Raw genomic sequence first — 27570 nt, 5'->3', positions numbered from 1 at the left:
GGCCAGAGACCCTAAGGAGGCCCACCGCAAAGTGAGTAGGGCCTCCTTAGCTTCTCAGGACTGAAGGCTCCCAGGCGCTTGAGAGTGGAGGAAGGGTTGTGATGGGAGGAGAGCTAAGAGAGCCTTGGGAGGGGGGCCTGGGCATTCAGTTCTCATCAAGCTAAATAGCTATGTTTTATTTTATTAAGAAATATATGTTGTTGTTACCGTTTTAATGAGAAGCTCGTTCTGCATTTCACAGCAGTTATACCAAAGGCGGCCAAGGCGCCACCCACATCCGGAGGGTCAGGCCCTGGTGCTGAGCTAGGCTTACTTTCATCTTTTGCCTTCCCTAAGCCCATGAACACTGGGGCTCAGAGAGGTCAAGCGACTCGGTCATCGTCGCACAGCGGCTCAGCTGGGCAATCTCTTTACAAGGTAAAATTAAGCGGGCGGTACACCTCCGACCCGGCTCTCCTTTTAACGTGTCCAGAGCGTCCTGGAACTGAGGTCCAGCATCTCGGGCTGCGGAGGGCGAGGGGTCCCTAGATCAAGGTCACGGCGGCGCCCCCGCGAGGTGGAGGGACTGGCCTCGCGTGGTGGCCCCGCCCCCGGCCCCGCCCCCGGCCCTCCCGCAGCCCCGACCTCGCCCCGCCCCCGCCCCGCCCCCGGCCCTCCAGCAGCCCCGGGCTCTCTGCGCGGCGCTGGGCTACCCCGTGGACGCCTCCCGGAGCTGCCCTCCGGTGGGATGCGCGGCCGGGGCGGTGGGCGCGCCCCCTGGCCGGCGCCCGTGCGCTCGCTGCTGCGCGCCTTCGGGGCTCGGGACGCCGCCACCACCGCTCGAGGCCCGGCGCAAGGTAAGCGCGCGGCGCGAGGGGCGGGCGCGGGGCTGGGGGCCCGCGGGCCGGGAGCCTGCGTCCTACCCTTGACCGCTGCGGAGTGGCTCAGATATCCGCTGCGCCCCCAGCACAGAGGTGGCGCCTCCTGGCTCGGGCTGTCCCCGCAGCCAAGGCGGGCGACTCCGTCCCCAAACAACAAGGGCAGGCAGTGGGCGCAGTGGTCCTGAGCGCTGCTGGGGTCGGCCGGCCCGGGATGAGAACGCTTCCATGCTGGCTGCGTGACCCAGTGCTCACGGCACTGGACTTCACTGTGCCTCAGTTTCCGTGTCTGTGAGATGGGGTGCGATCCAACACTTAAGTCTTGGGGCAGTAGCTGGGATCACGTAAGTAGCGCTCGCCACCCGGTGAGAGTTCCACACGTGTTCCATTGTCCCCAGGGAGGATCGTGGGCCTCCCTCCACCTGTGCAGGCAGGCGCTGCCAAGGGCCCCTGCGGATAGACACCTGCTCCTGGAGTCGGTCCAGCCGCTTTAAAGGGACAGGATCTCCGGAGAGGAGCTAGGGAAGCTGGAAGTGGTGCGGGCTCCCCCTGGGCCAGGGGAGAGGACCTGGGAGTGGACAGAGGATTAGATCTCCCCTTGAGGGGGCCAGAGAGCTTTGCCTGGATCCCGTGGAGGCTGGTGGTATAGTTGGTGACTAGGCTGAACACTGGGGCAGCCCAAAGAGTTAGTCCAGTGTTCGAATTCTCTGGGGGAATCCAACCCCAGGCCTGCCCCTTAGAATCTCCTGGAATCTGTATTTTTAAGCAGTGCCCCCGGTGATTTCAGGCCGGTCTGGGAACTCTGGAGTAGAAACACCAGTGACTCTCAACGGGGGCAGGGGTGGGGGGGTGTCCCCTGAAGCATCTTGTGGGAGAGAAGCCTGGGATGCTGCCAAACATCCTATGACATTTGGGAAGCTCCCCTCTCCCCAACGCCCCCCTCCTCGGAAAAGAAAGAAAAAGAATGCTCAGGAGCAGGGCAACTGTGCGGAGGTTGGGGAACTCTGAGATACCTGGAGTTATAGGGTTGGGAAGGATGGGATTTTGGGGTTGTTGGGACCAGCGGGCATCATTTGAGAGCCTGTTACGTGCCAGACCCTCTGCGGTGCCCACACTGAGAAGCCCACACAGAAGTTTGGGGGCACCTCCGTGTGGTGAGTGGAGCCCCATCTAGGGGGTGGACGGCCCTTCTGTTGACTCCACACACCATGATTATCAAGCGCCTGCTAACAGGAGACCTTGTGCAGAGCCCTGGGGTAAGGTGGTGAACGAGAGGGAGGCGCACTCACCCTCCAGTGGGGTCGAAAGCGCCCTCACCCCGTGACTGCACACAGTGGAGTGTCAGCTTCCTCCCCCGAAAGCAGCCCCCCGCCAACCCTTGCAATACTTTGGCGCTGAGTTTGTAGCGAAGCATTTTGGGGTCAGATTTTGAAAGCGGACCTTTCACATCCTGACCTTCAGCTTGGCAGCGTATTTAGAGCTGTCACAAGTACATGACCTGCCTGTGGACATGATGCAATTCCTGCCCCACATGCTCATTTCAGTTGTTGGGCATTTTTAAAATAGTTCTATGGCTTCTGCCCGGGCCTTGAAGGATGCTGGGCTCAGCCGCTGCTAACCCACTTTTGCCGAGGAGAAAGCCAACTGAGAGACGGGCCGGCAGATGTTTATATTAATCGCTGAAAATGGCTCAGGCGCTGACCTCTATGCTGGGGATGCGGCAGAGCAGGGGGTCGGCTTCCTGCCCTCAGGGAGCTTTGATTCTGGTGAGGGGAGCCCAATCTGTCTGCAGAGAAATGTTGGAAGACTGGGGCAGCAGGTGGGGGGTGGCGAGGGAGGGTTTTAAGGAGGAATGTTTGGGTGCAGACCTGAATGGGGGGAAGCAGGAGCCATGTGAGGAGAGGGGGTGAGAGCATTCCCAGCAGGAGGAGAGGCAGAGGCCCTGCTTGGAGTTGGCTTGGTGGAGTTGAAGAAGCTCATGAGGCTGGAAACCCCAGGCGAGGGGAGATGAGGACCCGTGCCTGGCCAGATGGCTGGTGGGCCCTGGACCTGTTGATGAGCGGTGGGGCTTCCACGTGTGCAATCTGAGGCCATTAGTGCACTTTAGCCTCAGAAATGGCATGACCAGCCAGCGGTGTCCTGGGGCACCCACCAGGCTCCTGGTGGGGAGAGGGCCACCTGCAACTGGAGGGAGGACAGAGGTAATGGAAGTGGGCAGCACAGGGGCTGGAGCCCATAGGACCTGCTGAAGCCTTGGGGGTCTGAAATCCAGGATCGCCATAGGTTTTGTGTCTTAAGCCTGGGGGGTCGGGGTTCCGTCTATGAAGCTGTGGTAGGCTCAGTGGAGGGGTGGGGAGACTGGTCAGCGGGTGAGACAGTTGGGGAGAGGAGGCCACGTCCACTTGGACAGGCTTGTTGATGTCTTCAAGGAATGTGCCAAGTAGGCTGCTGCCTGTCCGAGTCTGGAGCTGGGGTGGGCGGGCAGCCTGGAGCCTCCCATCTGAGAGTCCCTGGTGTGGGGCTGAGGCTTTGGGTTTCACTATTGCCTTTCTCTGTTGGTCCAACTGCCAAGTTTCAGAGCGAGGTTCCAGGGACCCAGGGTACAGCTAGGCTGTGTGCCCACCACTCTGGGCATTCTGATGGCTGGACCTTGAAGGGGGGTCCTCTCACCCCTGGAACTGGGAGAATTTGTCGGGCTGCCACCTGTAGCTCTGCCCTTTCAGTCTCTGCAGCCATTTCCCGGAGCTTGCTTGGGGGACGGGTCCTCACTCCCAACCCTGATGGGCTCTTGGACTATTTCTGTGGCCAGAGTGAATTTAGGAACAAGTGAGCTGCTTATTCTTCTGAACTTCAAAGTTGACTCGTACTAGGATATTTCTGCACCAAATTAGTTTTTTCTTTTTAAATTTTTGAAGGGAAAGGAGTGATTGATGAGAGCATGGCATGTCCCAGCTGGTGCTCATTACAGGCTGTGGCTTTAGGGACTGCAGGAGGCACTTGGAAATGTAATGCCCCGTCTCCCAGGCTTTGACCAGGGCTCAGAGTTAGGAACCTGAGCTGCTCAACTCTTGAAATTGTCAGGATGACCCCTGTACTTCGGAGGGCTTCCTGCTAGCAAGTGGCGAGCAATTCAGGAAGCTGGAGATTCAAAGGCGGGCGGCTGGGTAGCTTCAACTAGTGTCCCCTTGCCTGTCTGGGGCTCAGGCTAGGTCACACCACTTGCCCTTGGGAATGGGGGTGGGGGGCTGCACAGGCAAGTCCCAGGCAGGGATGGAGCCTGCGTCCCTTCAGTAGCCAGACCTGAGACCTCTCTTCCCCCAGCCCCAGGAAAATCAGTGGGATTGGTACAAGAAGGGACACCCCTTCCGGGCCCGAGAGCAGGCTCTTATCTAAAACTCAGAAATGAATTGTCTAAGAAGGCACATGTGTTGACAAAGCAAGAGACTTTATTGGGAAGGGGTGCCTGGGTGGAGAGTGGCAAGATAAGGGAACCCAGGAGCACGGCTCCGCCACGAGGCTCCCAGTCTCAGGTTTTATGGGGATGGGGTTAGTTCCCGGGTTGTCTCTGGCCAGTCACTCTGACTCAGGGTCCTTCCTGGTGGTGAACACATTGCTCAGCCAAGGTGGATTCCAGCAAGGAGGATTCTGGGAGGTTGGTAGGACGTACGGACTGGCAAATCCTCTCTGCTTTGGACCATTCCCAAATTCTTCTGGTTGATGGTAACTTGTTGGTTCCATGTTCTTTACCAGGACAGCCTACTGTTAGGATAACTCATGCAAGTGGTAATTCTCTTGCCTGGGCAGGTTTCGGTCAGTGTTTCCCCTAACGGGATGACAGCAGGAGGAGAGTCAGTGCTGGGTGTTGCAAACCCCAGCCTGTCTCCAATGCCCCACCCCCAGCAACACGGGAAGCCCACACCTGTGAGCCCCTGACCTGCAGAAGCCCCCTCCCCCCAGGGTCTGGATCACCCTCTGGCCTCAATCGTCTCTCTTGTGATTGGTGTGCACTGGGAGGCAAAGGCAGGGGTTGCCACCTCCAGGCAGCAATAGAAGACCTGAGGGTCTAGCCAAGCTCTTCCCTTCCCTCCTGTCACCTGCCCGGGGCATTCTCCTGCCACGTATTCTGCATCCAGGCAAAGGGTACCTCACCCCCGTAAGGATGGCTGATGAACTTGGCCAGATTAATTGGTCTTTGGCTCCATTTTTGGTTGAAGGGAAATGAGTGGTCCTTGGGTTTTAGAATGGGTCTGTCTGTTCCTGGTATATACTTGTCAGGTGAACGCCTGCAGTGTTCTAGGCAGGCAACAGGTTTCTTTGGGGAAAAAAAAATATATAATTACTCTAGTATTTCATGAATGGGCTTTCCAGTTGGTGCAGTGGTAAAGAATCTGCCTGCAGTTCAGGAGGCCCGGGTTTGATCCCTGGATTGGGAAGATCCCCTGGAGGAGGAAATGGCAGCTCACTCTAATATTCTTGCCTGGAGAATTCCGTGGAGAGAGGAGCCTGGTGGGTTACAGTCCATGGGGTCACAAACTTTCTCCAAGTGGGAAGTGAAAGTGACTCCTTCCTCCCCGTCCCGGGAGAGAACCCCTGTTACCATGAATCTTTTCCCACCAGACTGTCTTCATGTGTGTGTGTGGGGGGGGGGGGGTCTTGGTAGAAGCTGTACAGAATGGTTTCCTGTATGTGTTTTAAAGAGATGGTGTCTGACTGAATACAGCCGTCTTGTTCTGAAACTTACTGTTTTCATTCATCAGCATGTCTGGGAGGTTTATCTGGGTTTGCAGAGTCTTCCTATTTGATTTAGAATATTCCACCATTTGAGACCTTTCTGTGGCTGCTGCCCATGGAGGGCGTCCTCAGTCCTTCTTGTTACAGGCTGTGTCTCTCTGAGCATCTTCTCCATGTACTTGTACATGAGTTTGTCTTCAGGGCTTGTTATAAGGTGTGGAATTTCTGGGGCATAGAAGGAGCCTGTTGTAAATTTCTCTTGCTTTAGCGACATTTTTTCCCAGAGTGGCTGTATCACTCCCAACTGCAGTGTCTGAAAAGTTCTCTTGTTCAGTTTCTTAAATATTGTCAGTCCCACAGCAGAAGAGTGGGACTTCCTTGGTTTCATTTGTATTCTCTCGATTTCGGGAGAAGGTTTTTCTCATGTTAATTGGCCATGTGGATTCACTTTTTGTGAGTTGCTTCTTCTCTGTGGGGTTGTTATTTCTTTTTGTAATTGGTGTCTTGAGAGCTCTGTGTATATTCTGGGTTCTAATCCTCTGTTTGCTTGCAGAGATTTTTGCTCTCCCTGTGGCTTGGCTTTTAATTCTGTTTATTGTGTCTTTGGTTGAGTAGAAGTTTTTAGTTTGCTCTTTAAAGGTATAATTGACGTATAACATGTGAATTTTAGGTATATGATATAATGATTCACTGTTTGTATATATTGCAAAATGACCACCACAATGAGTCTGGTTAGTGTTCATTATGACAAATAGTTATAATTTGTGTGTGTGTGTATAATGAGAATGTTTATGATCTGCCCTCTTAGCAACTTTCAAACCTACAATATACTTCTGTTATCACCAAGCTGCACATTTCATCTCCATGTTTTCAGCTTTGATATAGTCAAGTTCATTCAGCTTTTTCTTTACGTCTTTGCCTTTTGTGTCTTCTTTAAGAAGTCTCTTTCTGCCTCAAATTTAGAGTGAACATCTTGTCCCAGTTTGCCCAGGATGGTCCTGGTTTTAGTGTTGAAACTCCCATGTCCTGAGAACCACTGAGTCCTGGGCAAACCAGGATGATTGATCCATCATGAACACCTCCACCCCTGTTTCCTTTTAATGAGTGTATAGCTTTTTTCTTTACATTTGTTTCTAATCTACTATAATATACTTCTGTGAATAGGTAGAATACAGATTTTTTTATATTGAAGTACAGTTAACTGACAATGTTGTGTTTGTTTCAGGTATAGAGTATAGTGACTCAGTTACACTTGTCAATAGATGGATATATTTCAGATACTTTTCCATTCCCCAGTAATATAAGATATTAACTGTAGTTGCCTGTGCTATACAGTAGGTCCTTGTTGCTCACCTGTTTTATATATAGTAGTGTGTATCTATTAATCCAAAACTCTTGATTTATTTCTCCTGAATGCAGATTTTTAATAGGGATTCCAGGAGTCAAAATGTTTAACTCAGGGAGTCATTGGTTCTGATGGAAAGGTCCAGCCATGTGTTAGCAGAGGAGAAAAAGTGGCCTGCGGGAGGGGAGTGGACACGTGACCACGAGACAGCCTGTGTCTCCTGAACCTTAAACTGAAGCAGGTTTGGGACAAGAGTTTGCTTTCTGATTTGATAACTTATATGGTTTTATTGACATAATTAATACTTCATTTTGCATTTAAGAAACCCCTTTTACCCAGAGAACTTCCCTAGTGGCTTAGATCATAAAGAATCTGCCTGCAGTGCAGGAGACCTGGGTTCAATCCTTGGATTGGGAAGATCCCCTGGAGAAGGAAATGACAACCCACTGCAGTATTCTTTTTTTTTTTTTTTTTTTAATGTTCAATCATTTTATCTCTAATCAGGTTGTGTCCATGTTTAAAACACTAATCTCTACGGAATCACCCTGTTCTCCAACCCCAAGCCTCCTTTTAATATAGATTATATTCATTTGAAGCATTACCATTCAAGTACAGTCTAATGGTAAGTTAAAGTGAAGTATTCAACTCTTTGCAACCCTATGGACTGTGGCCTGCCAGGGTCCTCCATCCATGGGATTTTCCAAGCAAGAATACTGGAGTGGGTTGCCATTTCCTTCTCCACCACTGCAGTATTCTTGCCTGGAGAATTCCATGGCCAGAAGAGCCTGGCAGGCTACAGTCCATGGGGTTGCAAAGAGTCAGACCCGACTGAGCGACTGACACTTTCGCTTTTACCCAGAAACACCAGCCCACAGGGTCAGGTGTTTGGAGGATCCTAGGTGCCCCTCTTTGCTGTTCTGCTGCTTCCAAAGGCTGAACCTGCCCCTTGCCCCCTGACCCCGGAAGGAGCCCCTCCCTGTGTGCCCGCGCAGACATGCATCTCAAGACTTAATAAACCCAGGGCACTGGGTCCCCAGACCCCTTCTCCATTTGAGCTTCATTAAGGCAACCTGCTGCCTTTGAGATTCCTACTGAATACAGTTGCAGTTTATTTTAAGGAAGAGCAGTAGCAGCACTGTACACCTCTTGCATAAGACTCCTCCCAGCTGGACTTGGGTGTTCGCTGGGGCTGTGGTGACCAGAGGGGCCTGCAGCTCCCGGAGACCCCATACCACAGCCCTCTGTTCACTCGCTTGTTAGCGCTCCGTCCTCCGCGGCCAGTGTGAACTGGTCCTGCAGCGATCTGTTCACTGCTCTGGGCACACCCATGTCCTGCCACACAAGTGGCAGGTGGCCTTCCTGAGTGTATGGACAGCAGGCAGGACCTGGGAAATCCTGCCTTTTCTCAGCCCCTGGAGAGAGCTGCCCTTGGGCTCTAGAAGCTTCTTCCTTTGGACAGAATCTTCTCTTACATGGAGCCTCTGGCTTCTCCCCAGAGGAGACCCATGTAGCAGAAAAATCCCCCAGTTTGGCATCGATTTCCCTCCAGAGTTATAGGAAGCAGCTCGCAGCATCTGTTTGAATCTGCCCCGTTCTTCTGAAAGCACATCGTATTTCTAGGCTGTTTCCAAATATTAACACACCCTTGCTGTAGCAAACTTAAAGCCGGTGAGTGGAGGCCCACCTGGGCCCTCTCCTCCAATACTGACCCCTTGTACTTTGTATAGGTACAGACAGGCATCCTTAGCAGTCACCTCCTTCCCAAGCTCCTAATTTATTACACTTACTCCTAATTTAGAAGCTCCTATCAAAGCATGTACCTTACCCGCTTCCCTGTCCATCTGTGTCCCATTCTGTTACCAGCAGGTCTCCTGGAAGCCGGGCAGGCACCTCCTACCTGCACTGTGTGCATTTGGATCTTGGGGCCACTGCCACTGACCCGCAGGGCAAGGACCAGAAATAGACCCTGCCCTCAATGAGGTCTCTGGTACGAATGAAGGACTGCCGCTCTTTCCACTTAGGAGTGCCAGAACATCTGTGTGAAGAGAATGTTATCTTTCATCTGTGGCTACATTTCTTTTAATTCTTACGCACTCAGATAATGAGGATGCTGGCACAGGTGAGGCTTGTTGCAAATTTCTATTTTTACTTTAATCGCTTTGCTGTCTGGGCTTTTTCCTATGAAAAAGTGAGTGTCTGACTCCTTGTGACCCCGTGCACTGTAGCCCGCCAGGCCCCTCTGTCCATGGAATTCTCCAGCCAAGAATATTGGAGTGGGTTGCCTTTCTCTTCTCTAGGGGATCTTCCTGACCCAGGGATCAAATCCAGGTCCCCTGAATCATAGGTAGATTATTTACCATCTGAGCTACCTGAGAAGCCCCTTGTTTCCTATAAGCCACAGTAAAAACTCTTGGTAAATTAGCTTCAATATTTTACCTCTTGGTTAAACATTGGGATGATAAAAATTAAGAGGAGGTATTCTTTCATTTATGCAACAGACTGATTTCTAATTTGGAGAATTATGGTGAAAGTGACAAATATTTGGTAACAGTCATTTGCGTTGGGTCTGCATGGGAGTCACCACGGTGGGAGAGGCCAGGTTGAAGCCTCCTTTGTGGGAACAGAGATGATCCAGCAGCCAGGGCCAGACCTGTCCTTAGCTCTTCCCCTTTGTCTGATGTCTCTATGGGAGGCATGACCCCACTTGACAGATGAGAAAAACCAAGGCTCAGAGAGATGGAGTAAGTAGCCCAAGGTCACACAGCTGCTGGAGCTGCACCTGAACCTGGGTGGTCAGCTTTTGCAGCCTCTGGATTCTTAGCCTTTGCTCTCCTGCCTCAGGATTTCTGTTCTCTGCCTTTTACCCTGGAAGACAAGGCTAGTTCTTGGTGCCTCTTGCGGGGGCGGGAGGGGGGGGCAGTCCTTTCTGGGTGACCCAACTCTGGCTGCACCTGGGAGACGCCTGATTTGGAAACAAGGTGACTGGTGGCAGGAGAGAGCCCTGCCCCTCAGGTGGGTGTCTGTGCCCCGTAGGGGGGATGCCAGGATGGTTCTCTCCCTCAGTCTTCCTGCATGGGTCATACCCTTCATTTGAGTCTTGGGTTGACCTTGGATGTACACACACCCCTCTTTGCAGATGGTCTGTGCAGGGTCACCCAGGGTCGTGCAGCAGTGGGACAAGGACCCTTAGAGACCTGCATGACCTTCCCCTCTGACCCCATTTGACCTTCCCCTCTGAACCTCGCCCTCCTTGTGGCTAGAGGATAACACCAGGACTGGAGGCCTCAGACACTTAGGAAGATGGATGGGAGGATGTGTGACTGCCAAAACGGAGGACCACAAACTTTGCAGGTGAAGTGACACCTGTTTATCGTCACGTATCCTCCCGTGGGTTGGAGGTGTGGTGGACTCAGCTGGTGCCCTGCTCTGAGTCCCATGGGCTGGAGTTGAGGTGTGGCCAGGTCTGTGGTCCTTCCTGGAGTTCCGAGAGGGAAGCCAAGTCCAGCTCATGGGTGGCAGGACCCGGGTCCCCGTTTCCCTGCAGGCTGTTGGGGGATCATTTCCAGAGGCCACTGTGTTCCCCTGTGGCTCCCTCAAGGCCAGCAGTGGTGGGCCGCATCTTCCAATGCCTTGTCTTTCCTCTGCCCACTCCTCCTCTTCTGTCTTCCCTCTGCCTTGAGGGTCCTGTGATTAGATGGCCAGGTCCGATCATCTGGGATAATCTTCCATCATCAGAAGACTGATGATATCAATCAGGCAGCTGATGATAACCCAGTTTTTGTTCACAAAAGCCTTCCCTACAGTGCCTAGAGTCATGTTTGCATGAGTAACTTGGGGCTGGAATCTGAGGGTATTCCCGTCTACACTCTTGGCTGAGTTGATTAGCCCAGGGTCCAGCCCACAGTGAGCTCTAGGTAAGGACAGGGTGAAACCACTGTGATGGACCAGGTTACACCAGCTCCATGAATTTGTGTTGGGGGAGGGGGCAGTCACATCCAACTTCAAGGAACAACCCCCTTGCCCAAATTACAGAGCATGGGAATCAGTTGGTAACTGTCTGAATTGTAACAGTAATCCTGTGTAGGAATTTTCTTTATTACAGTTCAGCTACTGGGTACCTTTGTATCAAGAGTGGCTGGAACATACAATGTACCTGGGCTCCATCCACCACTCTGCATTCCAGGCTGCCTGTGTCTCTTCCAGTCCAGTGCAGCAGCCCCAGCCCACCCCCTCATCTCCTGGCCCCCTTTTGCCTCCCATAACCTCCCCAGAGAAGAGAAATTCATTCCTTCTTTCCTGACTGGGGACCCTTCTGGGTTTTCATGCCTCCCAGGATAAAATCTGTGCTTTGCACCATGGGTCATGAGACCCCCTTGAGTCCTGGGCCTGTCCCCCACCCTCCCTGCCTGCCACCCTGCCCTCAGCACTTCAACCACCCAGCCCCTTTTCAGCCCTCTGACTGCCCAGTACCTCTACCCCAGGGCCTTTGCATGTGCTGTTGTGGGGAGGGACCTTCCCCTCCCCTTCCCTGCCCCCTACAGTGCCTGGCATGTACAATGAATGAGTGAATCAGTCAGACCCCAATCAGGGGCCTCATGTTCTCTAGGACATCTCTTAGATCAAGGCTGTGGGCTCCGTGTGGTCTTCAGACCCATGCCTTTTTGAATGCAGTGCCAGCGGCCCCACCCCCTTGGGTCTTTGCTGTGTGTTTCAGGTTCTGGTGGGAGACAGAACCCACTTCACTCTAGATTTCGGCCCCTCCACTCTCTCCTGCTTGATAGACCCCCAGAGCCCATTCTCCTAAAATCCTGGGTCTCCCAGGTGACCCTTCAAAAAAATGAAGTAGGAGGGTGAGCAATCCCCCAAAACTGCAGTGTGAAGTACCAGGAGTAATCTTTGTTGCATCCCAACTCGCTGAACTGATGAAGCCTCTGCTAAGCACAGATATGAATCCTGTCTCCCCGTGTGCCGTGGAAGTCACAGGAACTCTTGTTAATATTCCAGAATGGGGCCTGGTGAGGATGCCAGTATCTAATTGCCTAAATAACTTCCCCTTCCCCCATGAAACCCCAGTGGACCCACCAGCTTTAACCCACATACAAGTTTAGTGAATTATGGGCCCTGAAAGAGATCATGGTTTCTGTGAAAACATGGACAAACCATCATTATTTATAGGTTTGTACAAGTGGATTCTTGGAATTATCACTCCAGCTGCGGAACTTAAGATGTATTTTTAAAGTACTACCGATAAGCCTTGTGCTATGGATTTTCTGTAATTTATGGATTGGGCACCATGCTGTGTTTGAACTATTTTACAATGAAGTACTTTGTCTCCCATTCCTGCTGCGATGGGGTGTTGGAGGCATAAATCTGTGTGTGGTGAGGCAGTGAGCCCAGCTCCGGGGTCTCCCGTGGGAAAGGAAACTGGTCCCTTTAGAATATAAATCCAGTAAACATATTACAGTGTACATGTTGAATCGGAGGAAAGAGACAGTGTTTGGGTGACAGTGATCTTTATTTAAACATGACTTATCTCCTTTTGAAAGAGTCAAGTGGCCGGATGGTTGAGGCGGTGAGCGTGACTTCCGACGAGCATTATCCTTTGCCCTTTTCCTTGTTGTCAGCGTTCTAAGCATCCATGTCCTTCATAATCCTTTTCTCCACAGTTTTGGGCATCCCATCCTCATGTGTGTCCCCCCAGGGTCACAGGTGGCTGCTGCAGCTCCAGGACCACATAGGACACTCAGGCAGGGAGCAGGGACGCTGCCGTCAGCATCTGCCAGGGTCATGATGACAGCTGCCTTTTCTCTGTGTGACTCTCCAGGCCTGCACCAGCCCCTCTCCCTTCATTTGTTATTGCTGTTCGGTTGCTCAGTCATGTCCGACTCTTTGCGACCCCATGGATGCCAGGCTTCCCTGTCCTTCACCATCTCCTAGAGCTTGCTCAAACTCCTGTCCATTGAGTCAGTGATGCCATCCAACCATCTCATCCTCTATCATCCCCTTCTTCTCCTGCCTTCAGTCTTTCTCAGCATCAGGGTCTTTCCTAATGAGTCAGCTCTTCCCATCAGGTGGCCAAAGTATTAGAGCTTCAGCTTCATCATCTGTCCTTCCAACGAATATTCAGGATTGATTTCTTTCAGGATTGACTGGTTTGATCTCATTGTACTCTAAGGGACTCTCAAGAGTCTTCTCCAACACCACAGTTCAAAAGCATCAATTGTTTGGTGCTTCCCTTCATTAGCTGGAAACATCCCCTGGCAAGGAAGGAAAATAGGATGAACCAGGACAGGATGGGAGGGTCTGTGACACAGATTAGCCTGCCTGGGGCTGTTTTCTGTCCTTCCTGCAGAGGGCACCATGTCCCTCCCCTGGTCGGGCTTCTTGCTCCTCGTTCTTCTGCCTCCATCACTGCCATCCTCTGTGGTCCTCCCTGGTCGCCTGCAGGTGCTCAAGGCACGTAAGATGTTAGAAGGTCAGTGTCTTGCATCAGAGGACTTTTGTGTCCCAAGAGCTGGGTGCCCTATCGAATGCCATCACCCTGTGAGCAATGCCCTTCCCCCAACCTCACAGAGAGGGGAGACACAGAAAGTGATTAAAACCCCTCTCCTGCCTGGATCTCAGACTCTGGGCTGGAAGGGCTTCTCTAGCAGCCTGAGCACGGAAGACACTGCGAGGCGGACTTAGCACGTTTCTCAGGCCAGCGCTGGCTGCCGTGCCTTTCAGGGTGGGGACCATGGTTGCTGACGTGAAGGATTTTGCCTTAGAAGAGTTGGGTGTGTTTAGAACACAGCCACAGCTGGCACTGCATGAAGCATCACCCTGGGTAGCCTAATGGGCAAGGCCAGTGGTGGAGACCCCACCAAGGGCAAAAGGCAAAAGAAGCCAAGTTCAAGGCTAGGTCAGCCCTCCGGTCAGGGAAGTTCCCAAGGGCCACGGTTGGGTGCAGTTCCTCCTGTAAGCAGCAGAGGGCAGGGCTCCCCTCCTCACTGCAGGTTCTGGGGGACCTGCTTTGTCTTCACCCTCCCCTTTCCTCTGGTCTTGGATCCCCATCCTGGGGGATGACCTCTGGACCCTCTTTCATTGGTTCCCTAAGAGCTTGGCTGGAATAGTTCTTTTTAAGCATTTGAATTTTCTGGTTTAATTCTGTTCCTGTGATGGGGAAGGACAGTTCCCTGGAGCCTCAGGAGAAACATCAGGATTGGGGAAGGGAGGTCAGGAAGTGACCACCTCTGTCCCCGAAAGCCTGGAGCTACTGGGGTTCTGAAGATGCTGAGCGCCTTCTCCTGGAGCAGTGATGTGTCGACCCCACTGTGTGCGTACTCATTGGTTCAGTCAACAAACACCTATTTCCTGGGCCCCTGCAGAAATCTTGAGGACAGACAGTTGATGACTTTCACAATTTCCTGGGGCTCCTGCAGGCTGGAACCTGCAGACAGCAGCCTTGCACACACCTCAGGGGCCAGATCTTTGCAGACCTCCCGCCGGCCCCAGTCTCGGCATGGGTGACTTGGAAGGTCCACGTTTCTCCTTCTGGAAGTTCACCAGACTTTTATTTCTCCTGATCAGTAGAGGTGGGATCACTAATTTTTTTTAAAACCTGAAACTGTTTTTATTATGGAACATTTCAAAGCCAGAGAAAAATACAATGGCTAGCTCTTTCCCTTCCTGGCTCAAACAAATCAATATGGTACTGACATATATGTTTAAGGACTACATTTTGGTTGTCATCCCTGTCTTCTGCCTGTGCACCACACCTCCCCCCTGCCAATCTCCACCTCAGTTCCTGGAGCAAATGCTAAGTCTTATCGTTTTCTGTGCCTTTGTCTCGCCATGCACTTAAGGGGAGCAGGCACAGCTATGTGGACCACCCAAAGGAACTAGAAATGGTTTTAGGTGGTACATACACGGACAAGGCATTGGGGGAATATTGGCAACTATAGGCAATCCTTGTGTCCTTCGTCCTCCCCAGGTGTGACAGGCAGGCTACATTTCTGTCGCTGGAGTGATGCTTTCCTTTAAAATGCATTTAAGTGCTGAGCCATGCTGTGCTGTGCTGAGTCACTTCTGTCGTGTGACTCTGTGACCCCATAGACCGTAGCCTACCAGGCTCCTCTGTCCGTGGGATTCTCCAGGCAAGAATACTGCAGTGGATTGCCCTTTCCTTCTCCGGGGGATCTTTCCAACCAAACTGATTGATTAAAAGAAAAATATTGTGAGTAGCAATACAGGTTCTGAGTAGGGAAAGCCCTAAAGCATGAGGGTGGGGGTGGGGGGTGGGGGAACACAGCTGGAAACCTGTGAGGCCACCTTCCTTCTCTCCTCCTTTTGCCCATGACCCTGGGCTGCTGTCGCCCCTGCTCCCCTGCCCGCCCCAACCCCACTGGTCCATCTCTGCATCTGCTGCTGGCTAGGCCCACTGCAGGTCTTGTCATGTAGATGTGGGAGGCACGGATGATGAGGTTGAGGGCTTCCTGAGACTTACCTGTGTTTGGGCCAGGACTCAGCAAGGCTCTTGGGGCTGCCTGAGGACATACTTGGAGAGATCCCGGACCAGGAGCATCAGCCCTGCCTGTCCTGGTTTATGACCTGGGCAGGTACACTCACCTCTAAGGTAGCTCACACCTCCGAGGCTTGTGAGGAAGAAATGATACACCCCTCCCACTGCCACCCCAGAAAAGGGCTCAGCCCGGAGCCAGGTGCTCCCCACCCAGCACATTTTTATGTGGATAAAAAGTGTTTAGTAAAATGTCCTACCAGGTTCCTCTTTGCCTCATGGTATGTTTTGATGCTGAAGCTCCAACACTTTGGCCGCCTGATGCAAAGAGCTGACTCATTGGAAAAGATCCTGATGCTGGGAAAGATTGAGGGCAGGAGGAGAAGGGGACGACAGAGGATGAGGTGGTTAGATAGCATTACCAACTCAATGGACATGAGTTTGAGCAAACTCTGGGAGATGGTGAAGGACAGGGAAGCCTGGCGTGCTACTGTCCATGGGGTCACAAAGAGTCCGACACAACTAAGTGACTGAACAACAACAACAATGTGTTGACAACTCCGATGAAATGTTTTGGGGGTCCTCTATTGATTTATTGGCCGCCATTCTCGGCTGTATCCTCCCGCCACCTGGAAGACTCACTGGGAGTGTTTCTCATTTGTTTCTGTTGGATCCCCAATGTCTGGCATGCCCACCCACTACACAGTGGGCTGTGGGGTTTTTTGGAAGGAAGGAAGGTTTGGTGTCTCTGAGGCACCTGCTTCTAAGAGCCCAAAGCCCTGTGTGCAGTGAGGACCATCATTTCCTTATGTCTTAGTTCTGTCCTGGTCCTTCACCCAATGCTGCCAGGTGCTCCCCCTGCATCCCAGCCCTGCTTCAGGGCCAGATACGAACGAGCAGCCCAGGAAAGTCCCTGGGCCCTGCCCAGCTGCGGGACGCCTGGCACGCTCCTTCTCTGAGCCCCAGTTGGTTTTGTCATCGCAGTGGGGCTGAGAGCGGCACCTGCTCCCTGGAGTGGTTTGAGGGGCTGAGATGGGATCCTGCCCATCGGAGCTTGATGCACCCTCCCCCGGTGTCCCTGGGGGCCTACCGTCTAGGCTTCTGGCCCCCTTCCTAGCCCAGGCTGTGTGACACCGCTCCCCACCGTGTCCCTCTCTGTGCCCTTTACAAGGCTGGCCTCTTCTTCCTTGCGCTCCGGTCCCTGCCTTAGCTGATGTGGGAGTTGCCTGTGTTTCCCCGCCCCCTGCCCCCGCCCCCCTCCATCTAGCAGGGTGAGAATTGCTCGTTAACACCTCAGGGGACACCTCTGTAAGTGGCAGCCCTAGCGGGTGTCACCTCCCTCCCCTGGCCCCCTCAACTCCATCAAGGAATCTGGGGGAAGCCTCCCTGGAGGAGCCAGGCTCCCCTCCTGCCTCTCTCCTCCCGGGCAAGGAGAGGTGGGGCAAGAAAGGGTGGGCAGAGAGGACGAGGATGCGGTGGGCGGGGATACAGGTTGGGAAAGCCCCGCCCCCTCATTGCAGGGGGCTCCTGGGCAACAAGACCCCAGTCTAAATCCCCAAGAGTGCAAACCCGGGCCGGGAACCTCTGGGAAGCTGCTGAGGAGATCAGGCCCTGCCTCCACCGAGGGAGGCACCCTCTCCAGCTGGGGGAGGGGGAGGAAGCAGTATGCGGACTCCTCGTTCTAGAGCTCGGCTGGGGTGGGGGTGGGCTATCCAGAACTCAGGAGTAAGCCCCCACTTCCCTCAGGGCTGGCGGCGTGCAGTTCAGGTATTTGAGACCCCTCCCCATCACGGCGCTGGCTCTCACTCCCCTCTCTCGTGACGTCAGGCTCCTCTCGCGCGGCATGATGGGAGAATCCTAATGTTTTCCAACAGATGCTCCAAGAACAGCTTTCAGATTAAAGCTATTGCCAGAGCAAAGATTCTTCTTTTTTCCTTTCTTTCCCCGGGGGGTGGGGGGTGGGGTGGGGGGAGGGAGCGCCCCCAGAAATTCCTGGACATCACCCCCTGCCCCAAGCACGCAATAAACACTGACAAGAAAAAGTTTTTATTTCCTGGTTCAACTTTTTTTTTTTCCTGGAATATAGACTGAAGAATGGGAATAAACACGAATAAATAACGGAGAGAGGCCGCGCGCGCCGGGATGTGCCTGGCTGCCGCCGCCAGGCTATTGTCTCACCGCCCTGAAGCCAGCCCTGGCCTCGTCCTCCGGCTCCTTCCCTTTCCCTGTCCTTTTTGATTTTCCTTTTTTAAAAAACGCCCCCTCCAGTCCCTTGGCCAGTGACCTTGGCCGCCTGGATGCTCTGATTGCACGCGGCTCCCTCCAACTTGCCCCAGCGCCGCCGGGCCCATGGCCGCGTCCGAGGACGAGAGCAGCTGCCTCGTGTCGCGGGGCCGCTCTCAGAGTGACCCCAGCGTCCTCACCGACTCCTCGGCCACCTCCTCCGCGGACGCCGGGGAGAACCCAGGTAATGGGCGGGCGGGGGCGGCCGGGCAGGCGGGGAAGGCCAGGGCAGGGGGCGCTGGGCGCACGTCCCCGGCGCTGCTCCGCGTCGGGTCTGCGTTTGGGGAGCCGCGGCAGGACCCGGGCGCTCAGGCTCCCCGTAAGGCGGCAGGGAGCCCTTTGTCCGAGGAGGAGCCGGTTTTCCTGGTAGAGACCGGCGCTCCGCATCCACCCTCCTTGAGGACTGGTGGGCTCTGCTGTCCTCTCCGAGGGGCTGCCTTCCTTCGGGTGCTGACCACCTGGGGGACCAGAGGCAGAACCGTGGCCGCCTCCGCCAGTGCCGGCTCCGAGCTCTGCCTCCCTCCCCCGGACCCCAGCTCCGGTGGCCCCAGCGGCCTGGCTGGGGCGTCCCCTCGCGGGCAGGGAGCGCTTGGTGCGGCAGCCGTGCAGAGGGGCTTCCACGGGGCTCCCAAGTCGGCGGGGCCTGGCGCACCTGGGCGCGCCCACCCGCCTCCCGGGACAGGTGTGTTGGCAGAGCTGCCACGGGGAGATGAAGGGCGTGCGTGCGCCAGGACGGAGCCCGATTTCATTAAATTATATGGACTTCGTTCACTCCCCCACCCCCACAGCAACGTCGATTGTTTAGGTGATAAATCCGGTCACAAAGGCGTCCATAAGGCTTGATTGATTACTTTCCAGAGAGGAAGAAAGGCCTAATAAAGCGGAGGGGGGGTGGTGGGCTGTGCGCCCGTCACCATGGAGACCCAGGAAGCAAAGTGATCATTAAAACCTTTCTCCACCAGAAGGCAATTTTCACTTCACAGGGAGAAGTCTGAGCTTCTGAAATGTAGGGTTCAAAAAAAGAATCAAAGCTGGTGTTTTGGTATGGAGCCACAGGACTCCATTCGTATCCTAGGGAAGCAGGGTCCCTTCACACGTTCTGTTTTGACAATAAGTTGCTCTTACCTTCCTCTGATGACTCTTTCTCTCTGAAGGCACCAGACCCAGATGGGGACTTGATCACCTTAACTTGTGGGCGTGCAGCTCCACACAGCCCCTGGGGCTGGGGTGATCCGGCTTTGTGGGGAGATTCCTTCACTTTGCTGGAACACAGAGCAGCTTCACTATTTAACTGCAAAGAAAGACCCGTTAGAGGCAGCTCTGTGGGCGCCAGGACCCAATCTGAAATTTTAAACAATAAACCCATACAAGGCTTGTAAGATTTCTTTGTTAGGACTGTTGACACTGTGTCATTTGGTCAAACTAAGGTACCAGGCTGAGGAAATCCCTGCCTTTTTGTTTTCGGTATCTGGAAGGGCAAGTTAATTTCCTTGGAGTTTCAGGCAGAGGCAGCTCTAAGCAGACCCTTAAGGCTTTAATTAATCCTTTTATTAGAAATCGGGGATTAAGCCTTCAGCACTCCATGATGGATTGGTTTTCTCTGTGTCGGAGATGCACATCCATGATTGTTCCAATTATGGAAGTTGAGTGGCTCGTCACGAGAGAATCCTTCTCAGCTCCTTTTGTCTCCCTGGCAGTGAGAGGATGCAAACTTGAAATGGGAATTATGGAGGATTTAGCGTTTTGGCTGTCTGTGAGTTGATGCCTCCGTGGGTGGGAACACGGGGCTTGGCAGGTGACTCGTGCCGGTCCACTTGGGAGAGAGGTGAAAGGGCTTGGATGTCTGTGATGCAGTGATGGCGTGGGAGGATGAAAGCCCAAGTTAGTCTCAGGTTCACATGCACAAAAGGGGACCCAAAGAGCAGAGACCCGGGGTGAAAAGTCTCTATGGATATAATTCTATGAGTTGTAGAACCTTACTGAAAAGGAAAAATGAAGTATTTAAGAACTATGTTAGACACAGGAGTTCCAGTGGAAAGAGATTCAGAATCTTCAGGTCGGAAGCAGCCTGGGAGCTTGAAGTGGGAAGGGTGGATTAGGGGAGCATTTTCTACAACTGCTTTGCTTGGCTGGCTCGGTGTGCGCTTGCATACCTCTTTTGATGGGGGACTCACTTCCTTATGAGGCAGTGCATGCTTCTCTTTGGGCAAACCCATTCAAACATTCGTTTTCAAATAGTTCGAAATGGTCTGCTGTCAGTCAGTCCTAATGGGATTGTCTCCCGATGCATGGTACCTTGGCTTCCAGAGAATCTTGTGGTGTTGTCACACCCACCTGAGGCATTTCTTCACTAGGCTGTAGAGTCCAGTCTTTCAGTTCCCTTTCCCTGAAGAACCTCTCCCATTCATCCACCTGCTGCTCTGAAGTGAGGCTGGTGAGCTGGCTGTGGAGTGAGCTGGTGCACAGTCACCTGCTTCCATCTTTGGAAACAACAGTTTTTTTGTTTTTATAAAACAGCTCGTGATGGCATTTGCCCTTTTCCCCTCCAAAGTGCATTTTTAATGCATCAGTATTGTCACAACAGAAACTCAGAATATCACAGGAAAGTAAGCAGCGACACCCCTCTCCCTCCCTCTCTGGATGTTATCTCTGTGATGAGCTCCGTGGAGCATCTCTACCTTTTCCTGCGTGTTTATATCTACAGGTTCTTGGGAAAGGCATTTAAGAGAACACAAGTGGTTTCACACCACATGGAAGGTGGTTTGGGTTTCTCCAGTTTGGGTTTCTACTCAACACTGGATCTTGGAGGAGGTCTCACCACGTGGCAAGTATATCTCCATCTCCTTTTCTTAATAACTGTATAGTATCCTGAAGAATATGTTTCTCTCAGTTGAGCTATATGTGTGTTTCCATTTTTCATCCATTACAAGTGATCCCACAGTGGTCATCCAGGCAAAGCCTCCTTGTGCTCCCATGTGAATTTCCTGTAGGGTATGTCTAGGTCACAGGAGGCTCACATTTAAAATTTTTCTGATATCGCTTCCTCCTGGAAAATGGACCCATGATCTGAGTGCATCCTTTCTCCAAAGCCTTCCCGATGCCTGGGGTCGTCCATCTGGCTTTCTCTCTCGTGAAGGGTGACAAGGGGTGTCTCATTGTGTTAATTTGTGGTTCTGTGATTGTTGGCGAGTGTGAGCATCTTTTTGTGGCCTTGTTAGTGTGCTAAATCTCTCTGCGACTGCGTCTGTGGCTGTGGACTGCCTGGCAAGGGTGAAGGACTTTCCTTGAGGACCAACCCTCATGCTCTTTCCACATTGTTGCTCCACTCATGATTCTGTAGGCAGCTTTCCAGGGTTCCTGTCTGCAAATCCTCACTCTGTGCCCACAAGTATGGTCAGGATTTTCCCCACAACTTAAAATTTTCACAAGGCAACTCGGCATCCCCATCGCCTTTCCTGCCTCTGAGTTCATAGTCTTGAGGAGTTCTATCCGCTCTCAGACTGTGGCTTTGGTCCTGTGTGGACCTTTCCCCGATCCAGTCGCGTGCCACCTCCTCATTTCGTTCCTTTGCTGCTCTTCTGGCCCCCTTCTCCCCACCACTCTCTCCCCCCTGGGTTTTTGCTGCACTGCCCTCTCTCAGCTCCCTGCTCATCCCTCTATTCCTTTCCCCCGCCCAACACACAGTGGTCGCTGCAGGGCCATCCATTGCTGTCTTTTCCCTCCACTCTCAGCTCTTTTCCTGGTTTCCAGAGAGCAGGACCAGAGACTAAATGAAGACTTACCAGGGTCAGCTGTTTAGAATGTTTCCATGGGGACTTGCAACTTGTCTTTTTCTGTGCAACCAGGTGGGGGGCCTTTTGATCCCGAGTGGGTTTCTCAGCACCACTGACATTGGTAATGGGGTCCTTCTCTGCTATGGGACCTGTGCATGGTCAGACGTTTAGCAGCATCCCTGGCCTCTGCCCTTGAGATAACTGTAGCAGCCCAGCCCCTGATTGTGACCACTGAAAATGTCTTCAGACTTGCCAGGTGTCCCCTGGGGGCAAAATCTCCCTGGAGGACTGCTGATGTAGCTATTTCATTCTCAAACCCTGGTGTGGATTAGAGTCACCTGGAAGTCACCTGTTCACCCCACCCCCTCTGTTTCCGGTTCAGCCTGTGGTGGATGCCGGTGAAGTGCATTTCTAACGGGTGACCAGGTCATGCTGATGGTACGGGTCGGGGGACCAGATCCAGGGACCCACTGAGTCTAGTCCTCCCTGAGCCACTGTCTCAGCCTCTGCTGACAACTTCTGTGTGTGTGTGTCTAAGTATGTGTCCAGTGGGTTCTGCCCTGACCTGTCTGCCTCCTGAGCCCCAGACCGCTGTGTCCTTTGACTCCCTGCTTGCCCAGGTCTTGATCTGATGTTGCCTCCTCAGAGGGCCCTCTTTGTTCATCTGATGAGATTAAGTAGCTGCCCTGCTCGCACTACCCAGTTCTCATCCCAACTTGTTCATGATGTTCATCACTGCCTGGGACTTAGGTCTTATTCTCAGTGGACCATCCCCACCAGGCTGGGAGCCCATTGCCCACTGGAGGCCTTGGTAAGCATCTATGGGACCAAGCACAGTGTCTGAGTGAACGAGGCCTGGGGCTGGCCAGGTGGCTGGATGGGCCCACTGTGGGTAAGCTGCTTAGGGGCAACTTGAGATGGTTGGAGGCTCAGTGTGGAGGGGGCGGGGGCCATGCCCCTCTGCAGGGACAGGTCCACCTCTGCTCATGGCCCAGAGAGGGTGAAACCCTCAGAGCATCTACTCCCTTCCTGAGCTGCAGACAGACGCACAGACACAGCCCCGGCCCCCAGACTCTAGGTTTGGCGTTCCTTTGCTGTTTATGGGCACCCCGCCTGGGGTGGAGATGAGGGGTCTCAGCCTGCTTTCTCCATGGCCTGGTTCTTCGGGGCTTCTTTCCTCAAATGCTCTCTTGCTCTGAAGTCCTGAGTTTTGGGGTTCTCCCTCTGGCCCCTTGCAGAGTGTCTCCATGGCTTAATTAACAATAGAACTCTGCTGTAATTACCTTGTTAGCTTCTTCTTTGGGGTTATTAAACATAAAAGCTGGGTGCTTAAAAAATACAGAGTTTAAAAAAATACAGAGTTTAAAAACTTAGAATTTTTCCTGGTTATGAAAACAACGGCACATTCCTCATAGGAAGTGATTGAAAGCTTCTGAAATTTCTGTTCCTCATCCCCTACTCCCTTAAGAGGACACAGAAGCCAGTGACAAGGGACAGCTTTGTCCCTGGGACCTTCCCAGGTGCCAGGCGTGGCTGTTTGGCAGAAGGTCAGACACAGTCAGGGTCCAGGGTTTATGCCCCGCCCGCACCCCATCCCTTGTGGTCACTTCACCCACTTTCCATCTCCTCACTGGTCACTCTTTGAAATGATCTCACTTATTTGACCCACTCGCTTATGCTTTGTCTCTCCTGCTGGGTAGCACTCTGCAGTACTGTAGTCATTAGCTACTTATGGCAATTTAAATCTAAATTAAATAAATCAACCTTAAAATTTCCTTTCCTCGGTCACACTCGTTACATCTCAAGTGCTCAGTTGCCACATGTGGCTGGCAGCTGCCATGTTCGATAGCATGGGTCTAGAATATTCTATCCTTGTGGGTGGCTCAGTCAGCGCTGCTCAGGAGTGGAAGACCCCTCAGGTAGGTCCTTATCCCTTGTTCCTTGGCTGTGCAGCCCGTGGCTGTTCCCCAGTGGTTGTCCATGGACTGAACAGACAAGTCAGAGTGAAGACAGAATGGACATGGTCTGGGAGGCCTTGTGCTGGAGACCCTTGGCTGATCGTCTCACATCCTTAAGGGGAGGACACCCAAACAGAGGTCATTTCTTATCCACACAAGATTAATTTATCTCAATTCAGTGAGCTCCTCCAGAGAGCCTACAATGTGCCATGGTTGGCTCTGGCTGGATGGGTCTCTTTGACAAAGAAAACAATGGCATCCAGAGATTCTTTGCCTGGAGTTGGATGGAGTCCCAGATCAGGCTCTGCCACATACATGCTGTGTGACCTTGGGCAAGTTGCTTCACCTCTCTGAACCTCCATTTCTTGTCTGTAACATGGTGGTCAGTATTGTCCATTCCTCCAGGTGGGTGAGGATCACTGAGCTATTGTCTCTAACAGACGCTGTCATTGGTTTCACAGCTTTGAGGGGGTAACAGTCTCCTCAGATATCTCCTAATCACCTTGAGATCATTCCATCCTCTGTGAATAAAGTTGGGAGGCAGTGGACCCTGTGATGAAGAGGTGGGGACAGCCTGTGGGTCTATCTGCAGCCCCTTCTCTAACTGGCTGATAATCTGGTAAATTTTCAGTGGCTGAAGTGAAAACATGCTTGTCAGTTCAGTGTTACACTGGGGCATCTTGCTTCCTTTTATTTAATCTTCCTCCAAACCCTTGAGGTAGGGTCAAAGGGCCAGATGGCCCTGGGGACATTTGTGTAGGGAGGAGTTAGAATCTAGGTGAGTTTCAAGCCTGGCCCACTCTGCATGCCCCACCCACTCTGCATACCCTATCCACTCTGCCCCACCCACTCCCAGCCCCTCCTACTCTGCCCCAGTCACTCTAGGCCCTGCCCACCCATTACTGGCTTCAAAATGCATCTTTTTACAGGAAGGCCTTCTGTGCTTTGGGCTTCCCTGGTGGCTCAGATGGTTAAGAATCTGCCTGCAATGGGGGAGACTGAGGTTCGATCCCTGGGTTGGGAAAATCCCATGGAGAAGGGAATGGCTACCCATTCCAGTATTCTTGCCTGGAGAACCCCATGGACAGAAGAGCCTGGTGGGCTACAGTCCATGGGGTTGCAAAGAGTCAGACATGACTAAGCAACTAATATTTTCACTTTCTGTGCTTTAGATGAAGCAGATCCATGTGTTTATCCCATTTCTGTTTCAAGCAACCTGTGCCACAAATACATACAAATCTGTAGTCACATAAACACACAGGCACAGATGTACTCTTCCCTTTCCTAGTTCATTTAACTAGAATGGCCACCAGGACAAGATTTATTTACTGGAAGTCAGGTAAGGAGCTGGCAGAGAACCAGCCATGGGCAGAGTTGCTGCAGGCCTTGCCTTAATGGGCTGGGGTGAGTGTCCATGTGTGTTAAAGCAAGCTCTTTGGGTGGGTTGCTTGGCAACACACCTTATCTCATGGCCGGGACATAAGTAGACTTTGGCGTCGATTGGTCAGCTGTCAGAAAATGAATTTGCCAAGATCTGAGTAGAGAGTGGCAGCTGTGGCTACAGACTTAATAAATGTATTTATCACACATTGTTATGCAGTTGTTTTCAATGTAACAGTTTGTTAAAGTTGCCGTTGGTACTCTTACTATTGAGTTGTATTGTCATTAGTTAATTTTTTGGTCCCATTACTTCTTGGAAGTTTATAGCCATGTGCAGAGAAAATTTTTGCCTTGCTGTAATCACTAGCTCAGGGGATTTAAATAAAGGCAGGAAGACCTGCCAAAAATGATCTTTCTGCTTCCCTTTGGCAGGAAAACTTTGTCTCGGCAATGTTAATTGTAGGGTGACTGCCTTTCTGCAGTCACATGGGGCAAGTCACTGCTGACCTTGGCTTGTTTGCTGGCAGGGTCTTTTGTGCAGAGCTCCCCAGCATCAGGGCTGTCCCCATCTGAGCACTGCTCTGTAGGGTTCCTTCGGCCGCCCCCACCTTCTTCATTTTCCTGTTATCGTCCAGGTAAATGGGGATGCACTTCCATAGAGAGTGGTAGGTTGCAGTCCTCCTTTAAGTCAAATTTATTTGCAAACAAAAGAATATGGGCTTCAAATATTAATGAAGTAGTTACTGTCATCCACTGAGGAGATACAGGTGTGGCGGAAATCACTAAGATGGGGTGGGTTTCTGTGAAATGAGAGATGTTCTTGTGCATTGTCATCTTGACCTGTGACTGTCTCATTCTTATTTGTTTATCTGCTGATGTAGGAAATGCCCCTGTGTGCAGGGGGCATGATGGGTGTGTTGGGGGTGATGTAAAGAAGGATTGCTTGTCCTGGAATCTCACCCTCTGGCTGGGGGCGGTTCATACGGTGCTGACTTGTGAAATGACAGGACACATGGATAATAAATACCAGACCTCCCAGATCTGTCCTCTTCTGTGTGGCATCCAGTGTATCCTCTGATGCTGTAAGGACAGCCTTCAGACCTGTGTGCTGCAGGCTGGGTGCTGTCTCCTCTGCTGTCTGCAGGTTGGCAGGGTTGACCATCTAGGCTGGGCTCAGCAGGGTGGCTCTTCTTCACCTGTACCCCATCCTCCTTGGACCCAGTGACGTTGTCTCCTGGCCATGGCGGTATGCATGGGCCCTCTTAGGTGCTGTGGTCCTCACTTCTGCCTGATTCTGTTAGAGTGGGAACATGCCCAGTTTAAGGTCAAGGGGAGGGAATACAGTCCACCGGTTGATGGGAGGGGCTTGGTCACATTCATGCTGGGATTTCCTGCAGCCTGTATTCTACCATGGTTGGGCCTTGGCTTTGGGAGGCCAGCAGACAAGGTGCTGAGGGAAGCTGGCAGGTGTGTGGACTCTTTGGTGTCACCTGGGTCTAAGTGACTTTGACAATCCTACCTAACATCTCTGAGCCTTGTTTCCCCCCTGTAAAGTGTCCCTGCATGGACGGATGGTGGTGAGGATTCAACGGGTTGGTTTCTGTAAAGCATTTAGCAGAGTGCTTGGAATACAAGGAGACAGGGTCATGATGAGCTGGTGTTTATCCCCACCTGTCATTCTGGAGACATTTCCACCAGAGGCCGCTTTGAGGCCCTTGAACATTTTTGTTGGTAATAGTGGAAATCCCTGATTCTGTGCAGTTTTGAGGCTCCCCCATGGTGCCTCTCGAGGTTGAAAGAAGGGTCCTTTCTGGCCTAAGGTCACTCTTGCTGAGAGATATCAGGTAGCTCCGTAGGATTCCCCCACCCTCCCTCCTGCATGGCCCTGGAGCTGGTTCCGGGGGTCACTAGTGTACGCTGGGAGCTCCTCTGGGGGGATTGTGCCCATTTCCTAATCATGGAGCTGGTCCAGGGGAGCTGGAATGCAAGGCTAGTTTAACTGGCCCAAGTCAAAGGTCTAGGTCAAAGGCTGAGTCACACGCTCAGACATGAGGCTGCAATGTGCTTAGCTGACCCCGGGCTCCTTGAGGTTGGCTTTGGTCTCAGGAAGGAGGGCATGTGGGTAGTGGAGGCAACACCAGCTTGTTTTTCAACTTCTGTGCTTTCTTCCCCTAATTTTTGCAACTAGCAGCCTCTGCCTTAATAGGAACTAGTGCAGGATTTAGGGATAATTTATTATTTATCTCATCCTTTCAGAGGGAAGGGTAAATAAGGAGGGGGGCATCTAATAACATGCCACATGGAACAAACCAAGCGCTGCTTCTTGCCTGTATTCTCCTGGGCAGGCGCTCTGGGTGGGGGACACAGGGGCCAAACCCTGTTTGTCTTCTCCTGGAATCTCATGGAACTTGTCTCTTCCTCAAGACTCTTATTGCAAACAGCATTGGCATTTTAATGTGATTACTTTCCTGTAATATTTTTCAAACTCTTTCTGGGAAACATATTTGTATCTTTTTACTCTAAAGATAGGTCTTGTCCACGTTTGTTTCTTTGGCTCCAAAAGCCAAAGTGTGAGTGTCTTGTTCATAGAAGGTGCACAAGAAACTGCTTTTATTGTAAAAACATGGTAATGACACCTAGCAGCCCTTTCTTATTCCTAGTCCCATGTACCCATAAGGAAAAGTAAAACTGAGGGGAAAAAATCCCCAGAAATGCAACAGCAAAGCATGATGAGCAGGTTAAGTGG

At 52.3% G+C, this 27570-nt stretch overlaps 1 protein-coding gene across 3 annotated transcripts in view; it reads left to right on the top strand.

Moving 5' to 3' along the window:
* Positions 1 to 654: 654 nt before the first annotated feature.
* The window catches only part of PHACTR3 (phosphatase and actin regulator 3), a 203409-nt gene continuing 176493 nt past the window's right edge, over positions 655 to 27570 (top strand). Inside the window, exons 1-2 of one of the 3 annotated variants that reach the window (XM_043480276.1) lie at positions 717 to 836; positions 17517 to 17897. In XM_043480276.1, coding sequence (XP_043336211.1) covers positions 17780 to 17897 — 118 coding nt within the window. In that variant the 5' untranslated portion in view covers positions 717 to 836; positions 17517 to 17779. Of the gene's footprint in view, positions 837 to 17345; positions 17898 to 27570 lie in introns of those variants that run through there. The other 2 variants (XM_043480277.1, XM_043480275.1) reach the window with 2 other exon arrangements.

Source organism: Cervus canadensis, chromosome 10 (genome assembly GCF_019320065.1).
Source record: "Cervus canadensis isolate Bull #8, Minnesota chromosome 10, ASM1932006v1, whole genome shotgun sequence".
Classification (NCBI taxonomy): domain Eukaryota; kingdom Metazoa; phylum Chordata; class Mammalia; order Artiodactyla; family Cervidae; genus Cervus; species Cervus canadensis.
This window is presented reverse-complemented; position numbering and strand designations above follow the sequence as displayed.